Source organism: Artemia sp. Qi Xiang Cuo, chromosome 4, assembly GCF_049724085.1.
Source record: "Artemia sp. Qi Xiang Cuo chromosome 4, ASM4972408v1, whole genome shotgun sequence".
Classification (NCBI taxonomy): domain Eukaryota; kingdom Metazoa; phylum Arthropoda; class Branchiopoda; order Anostraca; family Artemiidae; genus Artemia; species Artemia sp. Qi Xiang Cuo.
Window position 1 is genome coordinate 26,514,968 of NC_142797.1, and position 23,438 is coordinate 26,538,405.

At 35.0% G+C, this 23,438-nt stretch overlaps 1 protein-coding gene across 3 annotated transcripts in view; it reads left to right on the plus strand.

The window, feature by feature from the left end:
- nudC (nuclear distribution C, dynein complex regulator) overlaps positions 1–23,438 on the plus strand; it is a 69,554-nt gene that overhangs the window by 41,759 nt on the left and 4,357 nt on the right. For all 3 annotated transcript variants that reach the window (XM_089087471.1, XM_089087472.1, XM_089087473.1), the window contains exons 3-6: positions 2,689–2,866; positions 7,454–7,559; positions 10,429–10,545; positions 16,850–17,002. In XM_089087471.1, coding sequence (XP_088943597.1) covers positions 2,689–2,866; positions 7,454–7,559; positions 10,429–10,545; positions 16,850–17,002 — 554 coding nt within the window. The remainder of the gene's footprint in view (positions 1–2,688; positions 2,867–7,453; positions 7,560–10,428; positions 10,546–16,849; positions 17,003–23,438) is intronic.

The window sequence follows — 23,438 nt, forward strand, 5'->3', positions numbered from 1 at the left end:
TTTCAATTTTTGGTTCAGATATATATTTTCCAGACTTATAGGCTTTCTATATTTTCTCTCTTTAGACCCTGTTATATAAAGATATCTGCAGTTTTTTTTTCAATTTTTTCTTGTTCTTCAAATAACTTGCAATTTGAAGTTGAAAAGACAATGCTGCCTTTTATGTATAATTATAAGATTTTAATGACCCCCTGTCCCCCAAAAAAGTGTGTAATTGATTCCAACTAAGTAATTAACAACTTTGCCTCCACTTAGTTCTGTTGATTGATGCACGAAGGTAGTTTATGCTCCATTTTTAGATGCACACAGAGAAAAAATAGTGTGTAACTATTTGCAGAAAAAATAGCTGCATTTGATGGATCTCCTTGTAAAACATTGTTTAAAAGAAGGGAAACTTGGAAACTAGAAAGGCTGTAACTGTGGAAATTCTCATTTACTCTAAAAAGAAAAGAGAATACCCTTCCCTTTAAATGTCGTTTTGTCTATCGGCATACCCGTTTTTTTGTCAAAAATATCGTTCTAACCACCCTTAATGTACCAGCAAAAAATATTATTGAATACTATGAATACTGTATTGAAGGTCAAGTCAAAGCCATCTGTTATTTTGATACTTGCTTATGGGTACTCACAATGCATATTTCTAATCTCTAATTTCTAAGTTTGTTTGCACTAGGGATACCCAGGAAAGCTGTTCTTACACTGAAGACAGCTTAGGATTTTCCGAGCCGTGTCTAAACCCTGAACAAATTTTCCTATTTTGTTTATTGGCTGAAGTTTTTTCTCTAGTTTTTTATTCTTTTTTATTTTATCTGTCTTATTAGGTCTAGGAAGTGTAGTCTCAGATTTTATGTATAATCTGAGTGTACCTATTTAATAAACAGAGTGTACCAATTCTTTGTTATTAAGAGCATAGAAATATCACATAGAAAAATAGCCTTTTTTTTAGTTTTCCAGTCTCCTCTAAAATTATTTCGTGTAGCATGAACGTCGCGTGAATTTACAAAATCAACTAATTTAATTAATGAAATTGTTATGATTAGTTAATTTGATTTAGGATATTAATTAATGATTCTTTATCCAGAATATGTTCTTGTTTTGCTCACTGGCTGCAAAGCCAGTGAGCAAAACAAGAAAATATTCTTTTGTACTCTATTTTTTCGTTTGGTTTGATTTATTATTAATATTATGTCTAGCAAGCAGTGGTTTCAGATCCCAAGATGTTTCCTAAAAATTAACACTTTAAGGTGTATTGTTTTTCTTCTCGTTTGTGAAAGTGCTTTTGGGTGTGTCTTATTCATCGCGGATTCTTTGTTTATAGTCTTTATAATGTGTTATAGAGAAGTATCTCTATAACAATCCGACTGGTCACTAGTAGGAGTAAACTCCCTTCAAAAAATTCGAGATATTAATGTATTCTGAAATATGAAATTATGAAATTTTGAATTTCAAGAAACTGAAATTTTGAAAACATGATGTCTAGATAAAGCGCTTTCCTTAGTTGGACCAAAGCACGTTTGCCTGAATTTGTTTTGAATGCAGAAATGATAAGGTGACTTTAATTTTCGGCTTATGTGTTTACCCATTTAAATCTCCAGAGAACTAACAGAGCTGCTGCAATGGTACAGCTGGCGGAGGGGGGGAGGGGATTAACACCTCATCAAAAACAAAGAAATAGTTTCTAAATTGTTCACATAAACTAAAAAATGGAAGACATACCCAAAATTGTAATCGGAATCTTGATGAAAATTAAGGCGGCAAATTCAGTATTTTTTATACCCTAATAATGTCAAAAATGAAATTCTGTATTCTCCCAAGAGGGTTGTCATGGATACGTTTTTATTTGATTGTTTGTTTTTAATCTGTATGTGCAAGGCTGTACCCTGGATTTTGTTTCGGAGAGAGTTTTACTAAAAAAAACATTCGGGGGTGGGGGGGTGTTACACACAAAAACTTCAAAAAACGCAAACAAATTTTTTTTTATATCTATTTTTGTTACGTTTTTACGAGTCAGACAAACATTTGGGGGGGGGGGGGGGGTTCAAACCGCCCTAACCCCCTCTGGGTACGGCCGTGGTCGTGTGCAAAATTTGGATGCATAAAAGTCCAATTCGTTGGTCGCAGGAGAGAAGAAACAGCTGATTTTTTCGGTTTTCCAGTCTCATTTAAACATTTGTGTCTTTTGATCAGGGGCATAATTTGCTATGGGGAAGGGGGGGGGGAGCAACTGTCCCTCCCAGACTTCGGTTTGCTCCCCTCCTAAACCCCAGTTTGGGCCCCCCCCCCCCAGCTGAAATTTAGATTCTTCAAAAACATTGTCAAAACTAATATAAGCCTGCATAATTCAAGCATCGACAGAAACGGATAAATGTTATTTAGTATATATTCACCTTTATAGCACTATTAAGTATCTTTACAGTGCTATTATAGTGCTATATAGTACTTTCATGGTACCAAATGGCTAATTCTTCAGTTTTCATTGCCATTCTCACTTGAATTTGTAAAATTGGCTCCAACTCCCCCCCCCCAAATTTTGACGAAATTACGCCACTGCTTCTAATATTATATCGTTTGAATTACAGTAGTCGATCTCATCTGAGCTCGACCTTACTGACATCGATGATTTTTTTTTACGTTAATGTAAGATTACTGACATTGCATTATTGTATTCAAATTATTCTTATAAATTAGAATTAACTGACGAAGAAGCCACAGAACTAGAAAAAGAAATTGAAGAAAGTAAGAAGCAAAAGGAGACTGTCGAAGCTAAGGAAAATACTACAAAAGAAGATGAAGAAGAAGAAGATGAAAAAGATAAAGGAAAGCTGAAACCTAATGAAGGAAACGGTTGTGACTTGCCAAATTACCGGTTTGTTTGTTATTTTGCTTCTTTTTTTTGTAGGGAGAGAGGTACTGGATTTATGGTAAAAAAAAACTGAGTAATGAGGGACTTGTTGATATACAATAGTATACAAGGAAACAACAAACACAAATTAAGCCTATTGAAGAAAATGGTTGTGACTTTCCGCATTGCTTTATTTTTCCTTGTTTATGAAAAGATTTTTGGGGGGTGGAGGCTTTTGAACTGGTGGATGTGGAACGATTTTGAGAAAATTTGTTAACAATAAACCGTTGAGAAGAAAGTAGTACCTTTGATATTCAGGAAAAATTAAGCAAGAAAAAACGGGTTTTAATTTTAATAAAGCAGTGAAACAAAAATAAATAAAAACAAACGCTTTAAATAAAAAAAATATTTCGAATGTTTCGGCCCCACGTCCGGGAGCCTTTCTCAGCGGGGAAAAAAATAACGGACAAACGAAAACAAAAAGTTTTTTTTTTTAAATAACACATAAAAATACGACAACTAAACACACGAAGAAGAAAAAGAAAAAGAAATAAATAAGTAAGAAAAAAACTTAGTTTTTTAAATACATTTTTTTTTCGTTTTTTTGTTTTTTCTTCCTGTCGAGAAAGGCTCCCTGACGTGGGGCCGAAATATTCGGAATATTTTTTAATTAAAGTGTTTATTTGCTTTTATTTATTTTTGTTTCACTGCTTTATTAAATTAAACCCCGTTTTTTCTTGCTTAATTTTTCGTAAATGGAAAAGCAGTGCGGTCTAAGAAATTATTTACCTCTGATATTCTTACGGGGGTGGAGAAAATCCATTGTTGGAATGTGCTGCCCTCTCGTCATTTGTCCTCCTCGGATCCTAATTTACCGCTAATCAGCTATGCTTATGATATTCTAAACCTGAGTCACACTACCCAGCGCTAATGTGCCTGTTCTCCGCGATACTACAATCCGAGTGTGCGAGCTCGGACTTGAATTTAATACTGCAAATTTGAAATTTTATCCTTGAAGCAAGCTCCACCAGAAGAAATTCCTCTTGAAGTTTTGGAAACCCGTCTTCAGACAAAAGGAAAATCACGGAACATTACGAAGAAAAAGAGTACTATACTTTCTAAGACGAAAGGAATAAAAAAAAAACAAAAACATAAAAATTGGCTCACATCAAATATGGAATTCATCTATCCTATGTATTGTTTGTTTCGAATTTAAACGATTAAACTACGATTAAGCTACGATTAAATCACAATTCTCTTTTGAACCATTTTTACAGATTCATCCTTCCGAAGCTTCCTCAGGGAGGGCTTGAAAACTAAAATCATTAACTTGTTATCATGAGTGTGCATTTAGGCTAGTTTTTTTTTTATATGAAGCAAACTTAACAGTTTAATTTTTCAAAATGCTGAGCAGTAGAATATAATAAATAACTATGAACAGTGTATAAATAAAATTTATGTACTGTTCACTATTTTGAAGAATTAAACTATTAAGGCTGTTTCGTATAAAAGAAAAGTAGCCTAAAGTCAGTCTTAACTAAGTCTTAAATAAAGTAGGATTATAGTAGCATTAAGTAGCATTACTAAAGACTGAGTTTCATTTATGTTTTACAAGATTATATTCTTATTATTTAATCATTGAACAGTTATAAATTTTAGTCTATGCATTTCAAACAAGATCACGAGATTTAAGACCAAAATTAATCTAAAAACCTTGTTAAGGACCATAAAAGGTATGTTATTTCGACTTTTAAGCCTCCTCTATAATTAGGCCGGCCTTTACTTCAACTTTCGGAACCGCTGATCCCAGACAACATAGTTGTAGACAACATATAGTTTTAAGTGCTTGCTTCTTATTCGAATTGATTGAAGTTGAACCTTCTTTTGTCTTGACACCGGCCCTTTAATTTATCAAAGTGTTTGTTGCGTTTTTAAGTGTTTGCTTAGTATTTAGTGTGTTTTCTGTTTCTTTGTTTGTGCTCCGTCTTTTTCCTTCTCTGTATAATGTGTTTTCAAATAAATGAATAGATAAAGTACAAGACCAAAAGAAACCATAAAGAAAGAGATACAAGCCTAATGAAGAAACCAAATTTGTCTTCACAAGTTCATTTTTTTATCTCTTTTTTTCTTTTTGTGAGGCGCACTTAATCCATAGAACCAAAACAATTGGACAGTTTAAGAATGAAAATCTAGGAAAATGAAAATTGATCCAAGGAGCAAGAAACAGGTGTAGGGTGAAAACTGGATGATAAAAACTGACCCTTTGGTCAGTTTAAAAACTGACCTTTTGTAAAGACGAATTTGCCTTTTTAAGCAAATTCGTCTTTACAAATTTCTTTGTTGTTGTTTTTTCGGAGGAGACTGCATCCATAGAACCAAAAAAATTCGACAATTGAAGAATGAAAATCTAGGAAGAGGAAAATTGACCCAAGAAGCCAGAAACAAGTCGAGGAAGAAAACTGAATGATAAAACTGATCAAAGAAGCAAATTCGTCTTTACATTTTTTTTTTCGGGGGGGGGGGGGGAGACTGAATCCATAGGACCAAAACAATTCGACAATTGAAGAATGAAAATCTAGGAAGAGGAAAATTGACCCAAGAAGCCAGAAACAAGTCGAGGATGAAAACTGAATGATAAAACTGATCAAAGAAGCAAATTCGTCTTTACATTTTTTTTACGGGGGAGACTGAATCCATAGGACCAAAACAATTCGACAATTGAAGAATGAAAATCTAGGAAGAGGAAAATTGATCCAAGAAGCCAGAAACAAGTCGAGGATGAAAACTGAATGATAAAACTGATCAAAGAAGCAAATTCGTCTTTACATTTTTTTTCCGGGGAGACTGAATCCATAGGACCAAAACAATTCGACAATTGAAGAATGAAAATCTAGGAAGAGGAAAATTGATCCAAGAATCCAGAAACAAGCCGAGGATGAAAACTGAAGGATAAAATTCTCCCGTTTTTTCCTGGCCATAGAGCCTTACGGGAGAGACTAAGTTAAAGTGGTTGGTGTAAATTCATTGATGAATAAATAAAACTCTGAAAACTGATCTAAGAAGACAAAAAGATGAATAGAAGGTGAAACGAAAGAATGAATACAGTTGCGACCTGTCAAACAATCACTTATCTTTCTTTTCCGTATTTTCCTTTTTGTATGGGGAATCCTGAATCGGGGAGGTTAGAAATAACTGGAGGATGAAGAGGAAGGTGACCAAAATTTATTAGAAGAAAACAATAAACTGTTGATAAAACGGAAATAACTAGCCAAGTTACCTTATTTTTTCTTTTATTTTCCTTTCTCTTTTTGCTGTGAAATGGGGTTGAGTCTCCTAAAAGTCTGGTATAACAAAAATTTTCTTCTTATATACCTTATATTTTAGCGGAAGAATAAAAGCTGTTAGTTTTAGGTTACCTTTCACATCAGAAAAAAAAAATCGATCGTTCTGTCATGTGTTTTGTGGAAAAAGTGTATTCGGTATCTCTGACGTCAAATTATTTTAAGAATCTTAGGGTTTAGGACCCCTCCCCCTCTAAAAGTCCTCTCCTAGATATAGTGTTGAAAACTGCTTCAGAAGCAGTCTTTTTAATCCGAAAAATTAATCTGCCGTTAATCCTTAACGGCATACGATCGTAAAATCCTTCTACGTGAAGGGGGAGAAGGGATCGAAAAAGGTTTATAAGAATGCTTCAAATCCCCCCCCCCCCCATCATATTCCTGTTTCATGAAGTTTTAGTTCTCTTTTAGATATTCGAATACTTCTAATTATATTAAAAAAATGAATTGAGCTTCAAAGTCGTTGATAATTGGATCGAAAAAAGCTTTCAAAGGCTCTTACATTTTTATTATCTCATATCCTAATCGGGTTAAAAGCTCCTGATTTAAATGATATTGTGTTGTTCCTGGTTCAGTTAGCAACTATGTCAACATTTTCAGAGTGACGAATACAGTTCAAAGTAATGTTTTTTTTTCTAAGGAGGTAAAAATCTTTGAAAACCAAAATATTATTATGTTTTTGTTTGCATGTTACAGAATACCACGCTCCTTGCTAATTTTGTTGTTAGGGGGGGGGGGGGGGGTTCTTAGAGTGGTTAAAAATGTATTTCTTGTGTTTTTTCATCTCACGTTTCATTTCTTTCAATAAGTGCCTTTTCCTATAAAAATTTAAAATAAGGCTATCAAAATATCCGAAAATATCCATTACTTTTTATTGTAGGACTTTAAAAAGGGGAAAATAATTTCTGGGGAAGACTCTGGTGCTCAGGATTTAAAACTTAAAGATCTTAATTTTCTTTTAACATTATTATAATGTTTCGCTCCCTGTTTATAGGCTATTAAAAATTATATTATGATTATTTGTCATTACAATAATAACTAAAAATTGGCGTTTTTGTTGATATTCTTTTTCTTCTTTTCTATCTGTCAAATAGGGTGCTTTCAAAATATTTTTGGAAACTTTTAAAATAAATTTGGCTGACCTTAGTTTTCTACGAACTGGCTTTTAAACAATTATCTAATCAAATGACGTCTTCTAAAGTTCCGAATCCTATATCTCATTTGCTTGAATTTATCCTTTGGTGATCTTCTCTTTCTATATTGTGTGTTCTAGGTGGACTCAAACTTTACAAGAAATCGAGCTTCGAGTTCCTTTAAATGTGAATTTCATTCCAAAGTCACGTGATATTGTTGTTGATATTGCGAAGAAGCATATTAAGGTAAAGTAGCGTCTTTGTAAATCGTTTTATTTGTACCTGTATTTATTTCTTCCTTTCTTTCCTTTTTCTTTTCTTTGTGTTCAATTACAGTGCTTTTGTGTTTTTTTTTTCGTTTCTTTTTTTATATGAAGAAGAATAGAAGATAATTTTAAACATAAAAAGACGTATTTTTTAAATGCATAATTCTATCATGTGCTAGGAAATTCCTCCTTTTAGATAAGTACGTTAAAACTGTATAAAAATATTATTTTTTGCTTAAAATTAAGTCATTTTTAATTTTAGGTGTAATTAGCAATTTTGGGTTAAATACAACAAACCGCATCTAAGTTTCTCCTAAATGCTTATGGTTCGTTTACACATCTCAGAAATCCATACGGAAATCTGACCATTTCTGTTCGAACTATAGCTAAAGTAACCCTGCGTTTTAAGGCAAAGATTTCAATTTATTGAAGCGGCATGACCTCTGTTCTTACCCTCTTCTGAAAGCTTTTGAACACTAGAGAGCCAAATGACATCGTTTTTCGTAGTTTTCTTATAGCCTGGGTGCGCAGGATCATATAAGCTGGGGTAGCCTTGAACCAAAGTTATAAGATCGTGTTGTGTTTGATAATCCATACTCATGATTTTATTCATTTAAAAATTTTGCCAAGATTCCGTCCTGATTTGACCAAAAGGTTGCGGAAAGCTAGAGATTTTTTCTAGCACAAAAACGGACAGAATTTCCGCACGGATTGCTAAATCCGCATGAATTTCCGCAATGTGTAAACGAACCATAAGGGATACTTTCACAAATCCTCGTTCAGCTGATATTTTTTATTATAGATTTAATACCTGAATAAATGATACCAGACAATAGAGAAAAATATGATATAGATACAGATAGATTTATATAATAGATTTAAGATTTATTACCTCAATAGATGATACCGGATAATTGAGAAAATATTATATAGATATAGATTTTTATGATGAATCGTCACCTCAATAGATGATACCAGATAATTGAGAAAAGATTATATAGATATATATTTTTATGATAGATTCATTACCTCAATAGATGATACCAGATAGTTGAGAAAAGATTATATAGATATAGATTTTTATGATAGATTCATTACCTCAATAGATGATACAAGATATTTTCAACATATATTGCATTGCGTGAGCAGATAAAAGGCTGCCACTTATGTAACAAGCTGATGAAATTAATGGTGGAATAAATCAGTTTATATAATCAGACCTAAACAACCAGTTTTGCCTCTGACTCAACGGCTTTAAGCCTATTAAGAAACCTTTGCTGATGACCAGTGGTGTCAATTCACGAAACTTTAAGGGCGGTAGGGGAGGGGGGCAGTTAAGCAAAATTTATTAGTAAAATCTAAGTGTGGAGAATTAAAATTTGTCGTTAATTTTTCAACAAAAACACCAAAAAAGGCGTTTTCAATACTTCCAAAAAAGCTATTTTTTTAAATCTGGAGGGGTAATCCAGAGGGGGCAGATGCTGCTCTCCTCCCAATTGGCGTCGCTGCTGATTGCGCGTAAGAAAAACGAGTTTTCGGTGTTGTCTGGAGTTTATTTTAAATTAATTCATCCATGTATGTTAACTTATGTGCTGAACGGTTAAACAAATGTATTTTCGTCTAACCATTTATATTCACTCTGCTGTGACGATTTGGAATGTTTTCGTAATATGCTTTGCACTAATTGCTAAATCAAGAGTCTTTAAAAATATATTTATACAAAACATTTATAAATAGTCTGCATAGAGAGATCAGTCACTTCGAGCAATATAATGACTAACGAGCTCAACAAATAATATGACACAAAATATTCCTCAAAACAAAAAAAAGAAGAGCAAAAAAGAAAGAAGAGAAAGCATAGCAGTTCAGACGGTACAAAGCAAAATAAATATTAAAGAACAGCAAGAAATTTTCAAAGTAATAATTGAGTGGCATTAAATTTTATTCAGGCACTGAAGATACCCTGTGAATATCAGTCGGGAATGTCTATCACTTTTTTCCCAATATTCTGTATTCGCGTAATTCTGTTTGTTTCCATTTATATTTTCTTTTTGGAACCTTGGAGGGATGCTCCAAAGTTTGCTGTTGGAGTTCGCGACGGGTCTGCCTTTTGGACCTCCCCTGAATTGGATTATTTTTCGTAATAAAATATCTGCAATTAAAACAAATAATGAAATACAATTAAATAGTAATAAGAAGTTCAAAAGCAATATTCAAACGGCTATGGCACTTAATTCAGATATTTTGGGGGTGGGTTAAGGGCCAATTTCTGGTCTTTTATATTTATTAAAAACGTTTTTAGTTAAAAAAATTCTTAACATCTCTGTTCGATACTGTTTATTCTTTTTTTCTTGATGTATTTGGCGATTATTGACCTTAGTAAAACTTACTATTTGAAACAGCAGTTTGATACTTTTTCGTAAATTGTATTAAAGTTTTAACAAGTCAAGTTTTCCCAATTCAACGTAAAATATTGCAAGACAGGAACCTAAGCGGTTTAATTTAGAATTCTGGAAATCACAGGAGCTGGGAAGGGGTTTTGGAATGGCTAGGAGAAGAGGCTAGGAATGCGTTCTAAAGGGTAACTTGGGATCTCTAGGAGATCCTTACGGACCATTTCAGTGGAGAACTCGGTGATAATCAGCACCACTCATTCACTCTAAAATAAAGCTCAATTTTTCATCAGAACCCCAAAAACTTCAATCTCAGCATTATTACACCCCCTCCCTTCACATTTTAATTTTTGATTGAATGGCGTATTGTAGTAATACAAATTTTTAGTTGGAAGTGTTTATTTGGTTATAATTGAGTATGTAAACATGCTGATCAGTCTGTTTTATTTCTTTTAGGTGGGGATACGAGGACAGCCGCCTATTATAGATGGGGACTTGTGTAATGAAGTAAAAGTTGAAGATTCTACGTGGGTGTTAGAAGATAGAAAAACAATCTTCATTAGCATGGAAAAGGTAGGTAATTAAGAATAATATTAAAAGACTGGTGGTGATAATTGAAAAGATATTATCTGGCATTTTTTCAAATTGATATAGCCAATATCTGTAAACTCAGTACGTTTGATTACTGTGTTCAATCCGAGTCTCATTCGTTTTACTAGTAAGTAGATGTCGCCGTTGTTAATGTAGTTCTTAGTTAACTCTGAACGTTTTTTTTACGAATGGATTCTTAGTTTAACTGGAAAGTTGACTATGAAACTACTATTAAGAATTCTACGTTGTTAGATATCTACAAAGAATTTCTGGCAGTAAAATTTGAACTCGACAGCTCGTGCTTGCCTCCATTGCAAAAGTCCTGTCTCTTGCAAAATATGATGATTCGTTTAGGGGTTTTCAGATTGAAAAATTCAGCTGTTTATTAAAAGCACTTACTCAGAGGCGGTATTTTTAATTCTAAGGATGAATTCTCTTCTTATAAAAGAAAACAAGAGGTGTGAAATTATCACCAAAGGGTTTATTTCAGCCTTCTTCATTCTTTTGATTGTTACTGGCCTCGCCTTCCTGAACCTGATGGTCTGTTCCTAATTTCAGGCACTGCTCACGCTATAGCAACTTCAGAATGTTTGCCAAACTTTCCGTTCTATTTGCAAAAGCCTCCTAAACTTTTACGTAAACTCGTAAAAGCCTGTAATCTATGGTTTTTCGTTTACTACCTTTGATTCCAGAAATACTTCTTTTGACTCAAAATGTATCTGTGCTCACCGCTTTTGTAACCCGCAAACATTGGTTTAGAGAAACTCAGTCTTTAATGTTGTGTGCATGGAGAACAAGAAGTAGGTAATTAACTTAAGTCCAATTCAAATAAGTCCAATATATGGACATCAGTGTCAAGGCATAACCATTATCAACCAACCATTACTTGCTCCCTTAAAAACAGCTAGTCATTGAAAAACAGCTAGCTATGCCTACATGACGGGGCACTCTCACTTTTTCAACTTTAAAATAAAAGAAATAAATTTAAGTGATGACTATTAGTATGGATTGACATATGGATTGGCCTATGAATTGGCCTATGGATTAGCCTATGAATTGGCCTATGGATTGGCCTATGGATTGGCCTATGGACTGGCCTATGGATTGGCCTATGGATTAGCCTATGGATTAGCCTATGGATTAGCCTATGGATTGGCCTACGGATTGGCCTATGGATTGACCTATGGATGACCTATGGATTGGCCGATGGACTGGCCTATGGATTGGCCTATGAATTGGCCTATGGATTAGCCTATGGACTGGCCTATGTATTGACCTATGGATTGGTCTATGGATTGGCCTATGAATTGGCTTATGGATTAGCCTATGGATTGGCCTATGAATTGGCCTATGGATTAGCCTATGAATTGGCCTATGGATGGCCTATGGATTGGCCTATGGACTGGCCTATGGATTGGCCTATGAATTGGCCTATGGATTAGCCTATGGATTGGCCTATGAATTGGCCTATGGATTGGCCTATGAATTGGCCTATGGATGGCCTATGGATTGGCCAATGGACTGGCCCCGGGATTGGCCTATGAAGTGGCCTATGGATTTGCCTATGGATTGGCCTATGGATTGGCCTATGGACTGGCCTATGTATTGACCTATGGAGTGGCCTATAGATTGGCCTATGGATTGGCCTATGGATTGGCCTATGGATGGCCTATGTATTGGCCAATGGACTGGCCTATGGATTGGCCTATGAATTGGCCTATGGATTTGCCTATGGATTGGCCTATGGATTAGCCTATGGAATGGCCTATGTATTGACCTCTGGATTGGTCTATAGATTGGCCTATGGATTGGCGTATGGATTGGCATATGGATTGGCCTATGAATTGGCCTATGGACTAGCCTATGAAATGGACTATGAATTGGCCTATGGATTAGCCAATGGACTGGCCTATGTATTGACCTATGGATTGGTCTATGGATTGGCCTATGGATTGGCTTATGGATTGGCTTATGGATTGGCCTATGGATTGGCCTATGGACTGGCCTATGGACTAGCCTATGAATTGGCCTATGGATTGGCCTATGGATTTGCCAATGGACTGGCCTATGGATTGGCCTATGTATTGGCCTATGGATTAGCCTATGGATTGGCCTATGGATTGGCCTATGGACTGGCCTATGAATTTGCCTATGGATTGGCGTATGGATTGGCCTATGGATTGGCCTATGGATTGGCCTATGGATTGGCCTATGGATTGGCCCATGAATTGGCCTATGGATTGGCCTATAGATTAGCCTATGGATTGGCCTATGGATTAGCCTATGGATTGGCCTATGAATTGGCCTATGGATTGGCCTATGGATTAGCCTATGGATTGGCCTATGGATTAGTCTATGGATTTGCCATATGGATTGACCTATGGATTGGCCTATGAATTGGCCTATGGATTGGCCTATTAGATATAATGGTCCTATGTCAATTTTAAATTCTTGGTCAACCTGCTTGAGACTCAAAAACCAAAAACTAACACGCAAGTACTTGTCCAATAAGGGAGTCATACTTACTCCCACCATTTACCCGTGTCATATAAACACTTTTTGTCTCTCAATTACTCGGACTATCTGTCTTGGCTTTTTCCTGCAATTAGCCATGTCTTGATGCCTACTGCAAAATGCTTGATCTTCAATTCTATTAGTATGGTATTGGCCATATTCTTGTGGGAAAAATATATTACGGTGTCTGCTTTTGCCATATGGAAATTTTAATGCCGCTATCTGTTTTAAGTGTACGTACTTTTTTAGCTTTAGTTTTTTACTTAACTTTTCTTTTAGGTTCCTTCTTCTGAGTGGGCACATTTTACACTAGATCCAAGTCCAAATTTATCAAAACAGCAAAAAAAAACCAGAGAGATTATATGGTACAAGCAGGATAAACACAAATAACAGGTAAAACAATAGGAATTTTTTTTAAGACAGTGAAACTTGCTTTAAACTCAAATGAGTTTGAGTTTTCATTTGAGTTTTGAGCAAGTTTTAATGTCCTAAAAATTTCCCAATTGTTTTACCTGCAGTTTGTGTTTATGATAGAAAGGCAGTGTGGTTTTTGTTATTTAGGTACTGGCAGGAGATTAGGAGTAGCCTGCTTTCGCGCATGTCCCTGACCAAATTATTTTCGTGTCAACTACACTTCTGAAAAAACGCCCCATTTCAAAGATTTTGTTTCTTACGCTTATCTAGTGGGTGGCAAAACATAATTGTGATCAAAAACGGTAAAAATGATTTGTTGGCTTTCCATTTCTGTCTTCTAAGACTTATCTTTTTTATAAAGTTGAATTAATTTCAATAAAATTGCTTCAAGCTTAGTTAATAACCTAGTTGAAACTCTTCAAACATGGCATACATCAAATTCATGAAAGTATCAGATCTTGGCCTTCTTTAGTCTGTTAAGAAAATAACGGAAATATATACAAAAGAATACAGGAAATATACGTTCATAATGCGCGGAATTTTTTGAATCAGGGAAAAACTTGTACGTAATGGGGGAAATTTCTTACAGATCCTCTAATTTTGATGCTAACATTTACATCATTTGGAAACGAATTGCACTCCCGGCCGAAGGCACTGAATCAGTAGATGGATACCTGCGCAACGCAGACCTTTGGTCAGCATGCCAAAAAATTTTAAATTAAAGTTTTTAAGTTTAAACAAAGCTTCCATTTTTACTGTGCAATATTAAATGTGGGGACAATTTAGAAGTCAAGATCTATTTTTCAAGGAGGAGTTAGGGACAGTATCAAGAGGATTGATCCATACTAAGGCCCCAGGTATTAAAAACACGATAAATGATTTTTTTTATGCATGATGGTTATGAAGCTAGGGATAAATAATTGAATATTATAAATATGGTGTTTGAAAAAAGATCCTCGGGAATACCCAGTAATTTTAGGAAAACTTTAATTAAACACTCTTACAAGATAGGCAATAATCGTGATTGTGGTATTTATAGAGGCATTATGTTGATTTCTTTAGGTATACCGAACAAGGAAAAGATCTTCTATCAGCTGAATCAAGTCTTTTATATTTTGAATAAGCATCAAAATTCGATTCTTTTGATGTATCTATTTCTATGAAGACTCTGTTTCTTAGAGTTTCGCTTACTATTTCTATTCTATTTTTATTCTATTTCTATTCTGTATCTATATCTATGAAGACTCTGTTTCTTAGAGCTCCGCCTACTATTTCTGTGAAGACTCTGTTTCTTAGAGCTTTGCTTACTATTTCTATTTTATTCTATTTCTATTCTGTATCGATTTCTATAAAGATTCTGTTTCTTAGAGCTTCGCTTACTATTTCTGTTCTATTTCTATTCTATTTCTATTCTGTATCTATTTCTGTGAAGACTCTGTTTCTTAAAGCTTCGCTTACTATTTCTATTCTATTTCTATTCTATTTCTGTTCTGTATCTATTTCTATGAAGACTGTTTCTTAGAGCTTCACTTACTATTGAGCCGCATCGCTCCTTACTTACATTTCGTTACCACGAACTGTTTGATACTGCTTAAGTGAGTGAAGCTGACTTCTTGATTGATCTTCTCGTTACCCAGTATCACCTCTTTACCTTCACTCATTCCTACCTTTAGCCATTTAGTCTTCTTAACATAAATTTTCAAAGCTATTCTTGCACCCTTAACTCTCAAAACCTCTAAAAATTCATTCACTTGGCTCACATTTTTATCTAGGATCCTTAATAATAAATCATCAGTGTAATCAAAGTCTAGGAAAGTTCTACTTCCCAAAAATTATTCCATGCTGTCCATTGCCTTTGTTGTGCTCCTTAGGACAAAATCCATCAAAATTATCCATACAAATGGGGATTGGATGCAACCACGCTAAACTGATTTAACACAAAACCTGGTGCTAATTTCATTTTTCACGTAAACTGCATCAATGTCATTCTTGTACAAAGCACTAATCACTGTAATGACTCATCTGGTATAACAGACAAGGATAGGACTTTCGCTAAACCTGTTTTATCACCTGAATCAAACGCTTCCTCATATATCGAAAATCTATAAAACTGTCTATCTATAAATATATATAATCATATATCTATAATCTATATAATCTGTAAAACTGAGAACTGAGGCGTTTGATAACTCAGACACTTCTCAATTATTAATCTAAGAGTTAAAACTTGATCGACACTCTCTACCCTTCCAAAAACCCCACTGTTCTTCTTTTAAAACTTTATCTACAGCATCTCTAAGAATACAGCCTCTCAAGTCTAAAATTAATTAACTTCCAACAAAAACCAGGCTAAATTAGTATTACTCAGGTGATAGCATTACTGAGTATGATGATACTTTTAAACTAAGAGACATTGTAGGTTAAGTTTTAAGGGAAGAAAAGTCTGTTAATAGGAAAGGATGCGTCGACCAAATTTCCATTTTTAGATGAATAATTGTAAAGGCTCTGAATTATCAAATAGTTAGTTCTCAGTTTTATAGATTATGGACTGGAATGTGATTCAGCTGATAGGATAGCTATAATTAAGGTTATATCCTTGCGTAGTGTACCAGATAAGTGCATTAAAGTTATTAATGGTGTGTACTAGAATAATACCGCTGCGGTTAAGGTAGCAAGTGATTATAGTAGTTGGTTTGGTGGGAAATAGGGCGCTAAGCAAGGTTTAGTCCTATCCCCGTTTATATAGATTATTTAGTTTAACTTTATCCTAAGGAACACGTCCTATTGTCCTTTCGTCCCATGTCCTATTGGAGATTATGGTATGAAACGGGAAGGTACAACTCTCTTAGACCTAGATTGTATAATTTTAGTTCCATAAATAAAAATGTTGCCAACACAATGATTTTTTTGAAGTTCTCAAAATTGAGGGGGCAAAGACTGCAATAATTTCAGGGACAAACTTTTTTAAGTGGGATTGTAGGGGAAGTTGTGGTAATTATACCAAAAAACAAGAAAATTAAACTAGGGGAGGGGGTAGGTGATGTCTCCTTGAAATTGAGTGTATCAAAATGTTGGTTCATTTTGGATGTTCAGAATTGAGACACTTTCACCGCAGAAAAAAACAAGTTTTCAGTAATTACAGTTTGTAGTTATGTACGGATTACATTTATAGACGTGGAAAGTGATGGCAAATATAATCTTTCAATCAAATGAAAATAAAAAAGAAGACATTTTTCTACTTTGGAGATGTTTCTAGTTATACAATTGGGCCGATAGCCATTTATGGCAAATATAACTTCATTTTTTTATCTGATATTTTGAATTGAAGCTAGAACCGTGTTTTGTATGCTTTTTTAAGGTTAATAAAATGGAATGGTGGACACGACTGGTTACAACGGACCCCGAAATCAACACAAAAAAGGTCCAACCAGAAAATTCGAAGCTCTCCGATTTAGATTCTGAAACTAGATCGATGGTAGAAAAAATGATGTATGATCAGAGACAAAAAGAGGTAAGATCTTTTTTTTTTTTTTTCAATGAAGGGTTTCTAAACTTTTTGACCTCGGTTAATATTAATGTAAGATTACACCCTCGTTCCACAACATGTTAACAGATCTAGTGTTCACTTAGCGTAAAGGGATTACAAAGTCCAAGTGTTTCACAGAAATTTATTGATCCGAAAATCCGAAATATAGGATCCGAAAATGGACCAATTCCATTTGGGAAATTTACGGGCATAGAACAAGAATCAGAACGAAGAAGAAAGAAATATACCATTTGATTTCTTGTTCAGTGTTATTTCCAGATATAATCAATATATTTAATAATCAATATATTAACTATTGTAATCAATATATAAATAATCATCATATAAATAATCGATATATATATCCAATTATATAGAAATAATCAGTATATAATAATCAATGTTGTTGTAATTGTGTTGCCCACTTCTTGAATTGGCACAGTTATAGCCGTAGGCAGTAAAATTATAGTTTAGCAGCTTCTTCCTATCTTGAAAAGTTGTTGAGTTAGGCAATTCAAACTTTTAGTAATGAATCCATGGCCAAAAACATACTCTGAGAAGGTAGTGCCAAGCTTCCAATTTTAACCCTCTTCTGATTTCAAAGTCTTAGAAATTTGCCTACTTGACAAGTCTATACTTATTGGAATATTGACAAGACAACATTATGCCTTAGTTTTCAGCTTTCACTTTCTTTTTCTCTTGTTTTCGTTTAGAAAATGCGATTTCTAGAATTTTCTAGATTTCTAGAATTTGAGTAGAATTTTAAGACATATCAGTGTGTCTTTTACAAATTTTAGAAATATATTTGCAGATCTTTGAAACCTCATAAATTGGGGTTGAGCAAAGTTGTGAAGCTGAAAACATGTTTCTTGTGCTTCATTTAAGCAGAAGATTGATTTTGCAAGGTTTCACTTTTAAAACACAAAGTTTTTGTAGGTCATCAAAGGTCAGTGTTCTCTAGAGGGAGAAGGAGTGGAGGTAGGTACATACCTTCCCAGGAGATTACTTAAGCTATGGATACATTCCTGAGATTTTCCTTCACCTAACTCAAACACTTTCCCAAGATAGCAAAAAGCTCCTAAACTCGAATTTTACCCCGTAAGCTATGTACAAAAGTTTACTGATTCTGTTATTTTGCATTATCTTTTGTGCTTATATCTCATCAACTGTTGGTTCATACTGCCAAGTATAGAAAGTTCGAAAAAAAAAGAAAAAACTAAATTTTATATATTGCTTAGGACTATATCTGGCCCCTTTTAGGGGGAGTGGGAGGAAGAACATTGAATGAGAAATTGAATGACATTTCTTATTCCTATTACTTATTTAATCCTATTAATTTTCTATTATTTATTATGAGTTCTGTCCTTGACTGTAAATTTTCTACTGCTACTACTACTAACAACTCACCGCAGCACCAAGCCGCCTGAGGGCAACACAGCTACGCCCGCTCCTCCATCCCAATCTATTTAAAGCCTCCCTCTTCACACCCTCTTAGGAAGTTTCCATTTCCCTTAAATCTTTCTTTATGACATCCTCTCACCCCAACCATGGACGACCTGCTTTCCGTTTAGCCCTTGACGGTTTTCCAAAAAGGACAATCTTTAACAATCTGCCATCCTTCATCCGCAGAACTTGCCCAAGCCATCACAAACTTTCTCTCATTATAGCCCTAGAAAAGCGGGATAGAACTGTATTTTTCGTACAGACTAGTGTTTGGAATTCGGTCAGTCAGCCGGGTATCCAAAACAATCCATAGGCAATTTTCTGTAAAATATCTAGCAAATCTCAATCCGCTTTTCGGAACGCCCATGCTTCAGAACCATATTTGAACACTGTCATCACTGTAGCTTCCAATATTCTAATCTTGGTTTGCAGACTTATCTTCCTATTCTTCAAACTTTTTTCAGAAAAAAAAAGACCTTGGACTGTCAGTTTAATTGACATATACTGATATTTATTCATTAAAGTTTTGATAATTTTTTATTTATGAAAGTAAGAAAAGTGAAAACATTTCAAACGTGTTTTGTTTTCATTAAGGTCCAAATTTTGTTCTAGTCTTGAGAAGGCATGAGGGATATCAACCCTACTTTGTTAATTTTTGCTCGTTTTGAGTTTGTATTGGCTATTTATTGTAATTTCTGTTTGTTTTGAGTTTCATTAATTTATTGATAGTGCTTTGTGGTACTTTCCTTGGATATATTATTTCGTTTCGCGCTGAAGAAGAAAGGTGTTTGTCCTCTCGAAATATTCGCTTTGTTGTGTTTTTTCAGTATTTTCATTTGGCCTTTAAAAACCCCATTTTTGCTCGTTTTTCTTTCTTTATGCGAAGATTATTTATTTTATTTTTGCTCATTGTTGGCTTAATGGAGCTCTTTACTTTTCTTTGAAAAACTTGTTTTGTGAAAAAAGTTTTTAAAATTAATTTCTGTTCATTTTTTTTTAATGACAGTCTTTTTCATGGAAAAAATAATATTTTATATCTTTTTAGTTTTTTAGCTTCTGAAGTTGACCTGAAAAATATAACTTAATATTATTCCAAAAAGTTTCTTTCTATGCTCTTTGACAACCTGGATACACTTACACTCTTTTTATTTATTTAAGTTGTAAAAGCAGAAGTAGTAATAGTAGTATCCCCAAAAGTTTTAACTTAATACCCCCAGTCGTTATCGATATACTGCTGAGGTATCTTATTGGCAACCATAATTACAATGCCCTTTTACATATTTTAAAACAACATTTAGTTTAAAACATAATGGGCCAATTGCATAATTTTGGGGGGTGACATGCCTAATATCCCTAAAGACATAGTTGCTGGACCATTCTACTATGTTTTAATAAAATGGCCGTCTCAAAATTTTAACTTTGATGCGTTTGGAAAATGAATGGGCTTGAGAGAAAGGCTGCTTTCTCTCCAAGCTCTTGTTACTCTTAAAAAGCGCACCAGAAGTTTTACTTTTAATTGAATTAACTCCTTTAAAAGTTTCGATAATATTTCCAGCTATTAGAGTGGTGCTGCCTGTGATAATGCTTGTGTGCACTTTTGAAAACATGCATGCATACAGTTTTTTTCTTAACTCCTAAACGTTCCCTGAAAGTTTCATCGTAATACCTTTAGCGTCATTAGTTACATTATCTGTAGTGGTAGTATTATAGTACTTATAGTGCTTTCTGGCAAGTTAGAATCCCCCACAACTTACCCTTAAAGGTGTAAATTAAAAATATAAGTTGTTCTTCAGATATTGTTTTGTTACCTTTTTGAAAGTCCACATGCTCATAGTTTTTTTTTTTTTTTTTTTTTTTTTTTTTTTTTTTTTTTTTTTAGTTGAATATCCGCCTAAATATTCCCTAAAAGCTTCACCTTAATACTCTTAGCTTGTACAGTAGAAATAGTTATAGTAGCAGTTGTATGAGTAGAAGCAGCAGCATTGGGATGCAAATATTTTCTTTTGGTTAGTTCAACATCCCTCACAACAAGCCCTGTTAGTTTTAACTTCACACACCAAACTGTTCCTAAGATATTGCTGGTACGCGCTTTTGACAACCTGCATACAGAGGGCATTTTCTGATTCAGTTCATCTTCCCCCCTTAATGTCCTTAGGCATAGGTGTAAGAGTAGTCAATGTAGTTGTATTGATATTGCTGATATTTCCTTTGGCTTTTGATAACCTGTGTGTTCATATACTTCTCGAAATTTTCATCTCAATGCTCTTAGCCCTACAAATAGTTGCAATAGAAGTAGTAGTAGTGGTAGTAAATGTAGCAGTAACAGAAGTATTAGCAGAAGTGTGCACATATTGCCTTTTAGTGAGATGATCCTCTTCTTTAAGTATTCTCTGAAAGTTCCAACTTTACCCAAATCAATTCTTGAGATGCGTTATTTTGACAATGTGCATGCACGTAGCGTCTTTTGATTTAGTTCAAATTTCCCCTTAATACCGTTAATGGAGAAGTTGTAGTAAGGGGGTGGTAGTTGTAGTAGCGTTGATAGCATGCAAATATTGCCTTTTTGATCATCTTCTTATCATTTCCTGAATTTTCCAAATTAATATGCTCAGTTATTCCTGTGTTGGCAGTCCGTATACACATATCGTATTTTGATTTAGTTCAACACTCCCCTCAAAATTCTCTAAAAGGCTCACCTGAATACCCTTCTTCTTTTTGGGAAATACAGTTCAAACGTGCATACCTTTCTCAATAACATATGATGTATAAACAAAGAACAAATTTCCTAAGTTACAGCCCTTGTCCTTTGGACCGTGGGGAGGTTGACAACCCCAATAACTGGGCTTTTCAACAATGCTGAACAAAGTAGCTCTCTCAAAATTTCGATTGGATATGTTTTGGGGAATGATGGGATGGGGGACGGGGTCTGACGTCCCTTCATTCACTTTTGACTCTTTCTAAGAAGGGTACTAAAACTTCCGATTTCCAATCGAAGGAGCTCCATCCAATCCAAAGTTTATGCAACTACCCGTTCCATAAAAACCTTGTATGCCCTGGGCATAACTTACAACCCTTGCCCATGGGCTCTGGGGATTGTGTTTATCCTAAGGACATTGTTATATGATTTTTGGACTATTTGTAACTAAGTGGCTATCTCACAAGAGGATGTCAAGGAGGGGGACTAGTTGCTCTTCATCATGTTTGAATTTTAAAAGGGAACTAGAACTATACATTTCAAATCAAATGAGTTTCTTCTAAAGTTCACACGACCACCCCTTCCATAGAAACCTTCTACGCCCCTGGTGCTCAACTTACAACCCTTACCCCCAGACTCTGGGGGATTCTGTCAACCCCACAGGCCTTATTATATGATCTTTCGACTATTTTCGAACAATTGTCAATCTAAAAATTATAATTGGATGTATTTGTGGATAATAAAATATAGGGGGGCAGCTGCCCCAAATCACTTTGACTCTTAAAAAGGGAACCAGAACATCTGACTTCCAATCAAATGAGCCCCCTCCGGAGTTTATACTACCACCCCTTCCATAAAATCCTTATATCCCCTTGGGGCAGAACTTATAACTCTTGCGTTGAGGGCTCTGGGGGGGGGGGGGTGTCATCCTTAAAGACCACGCTGAACAAAATGGCTATCTCAAAATTGTAATTAGATATGTTTTGGAAATTGATGGGTGTGAGGGGGGCTTGTTACCCTCCAATCACTTTTGACTATTAAGAAAGGCCCTTTCAATTTCCATTTGAATGAGCCTTTTTTGAAGTTTTACAACAACAAATGGCCATCTCAAAATTTATATCAGATGTATTTTGGGGAAATATGAGGTGTAGGGGGGGTATCCACCCTCCTATCAATTTGAATCCTAAAAAGGGTACTAAAACTTATGATTACCAATCCAATGAGCCCCTCTGAAGTTTATAAGACCATTCTTTCTATAAAAACCTTATATGCCCCCAGGGTATAACTTAAAAACCTTGCCCCGAGGGTGGCGGAGGTTGTCATTCTCAAAACATAATTTCTGGACCTTTTAACTACGCTGAACAAAATGGCTATCTCAAAATTTGATTAGATGTGCTTGGGGAAATGGTGGGCGTTCGAGGGGGGTTAATTCCCCTCCAATCACTATTGATGACTACTAAAAGAGGCACTAGTCCCTTCAATTTTCAATCGAATGAGCCTTTTTAGAAGTTTCTACGACATCAAATGGCCATCTCAAAATTTTTATAAGTTGCATTTTGAGAAAGTACGAGGTGTTTGTGTGTGTGGGGGGGGGAGGTATCCATCCTCCGATCACTCTGAATCTTAAAAAGTGTCGTAGAACTTCTGATTACCAATCCAATGAGCCCCCTCCGAAGTTTATACGATCACACTTTCTATATGAACCTTATATGCCCCCAGGGCATAACTTACAACCCTTGCTCTGAGGGCTTTGGGGGGATTGTCATCTTCAAAGACATAATTTCCGAACCTTTCAACTACTTTGAAGAAATTGCCTATCTCAAAATTTTGGTTGGATGTGTTTGGGAAAATGGTGGGCGTGGAAGGGTTGTTTGTTGCCCCTAAGTCACTTTCGACTATAAAAAAGGACACTAGCCATTTCAATTTCCAATCGAATGAGCCGTTTTTGAAGTTTCTACGATGACGCTTAGTATAAAAACCTTATATGCCCCCAGGGCATAGATTACAACCCTTGCCCTGATGGATGTGTATGTGGAGGGGGGGGGGGGTGTCATCCTCAAAGACCTAATTTCGAAAACTTCCAACTACGTTGAACAAAATGGCTATCTCAAAATTTTGATTGGATGTGTTTAGGGAAATGGTGGGCGTGAGAGGGGGGTTAGTTGCCCTCCAATCGCTCTTGACCATTAAAAAGGGCAAAAAGCCCTTTCAATTTCCAATCGAATGAGCTCTTTTTGAAGTTTCTACGACACTTTCTAAAAAACTTTATATACCCCCAGGGCA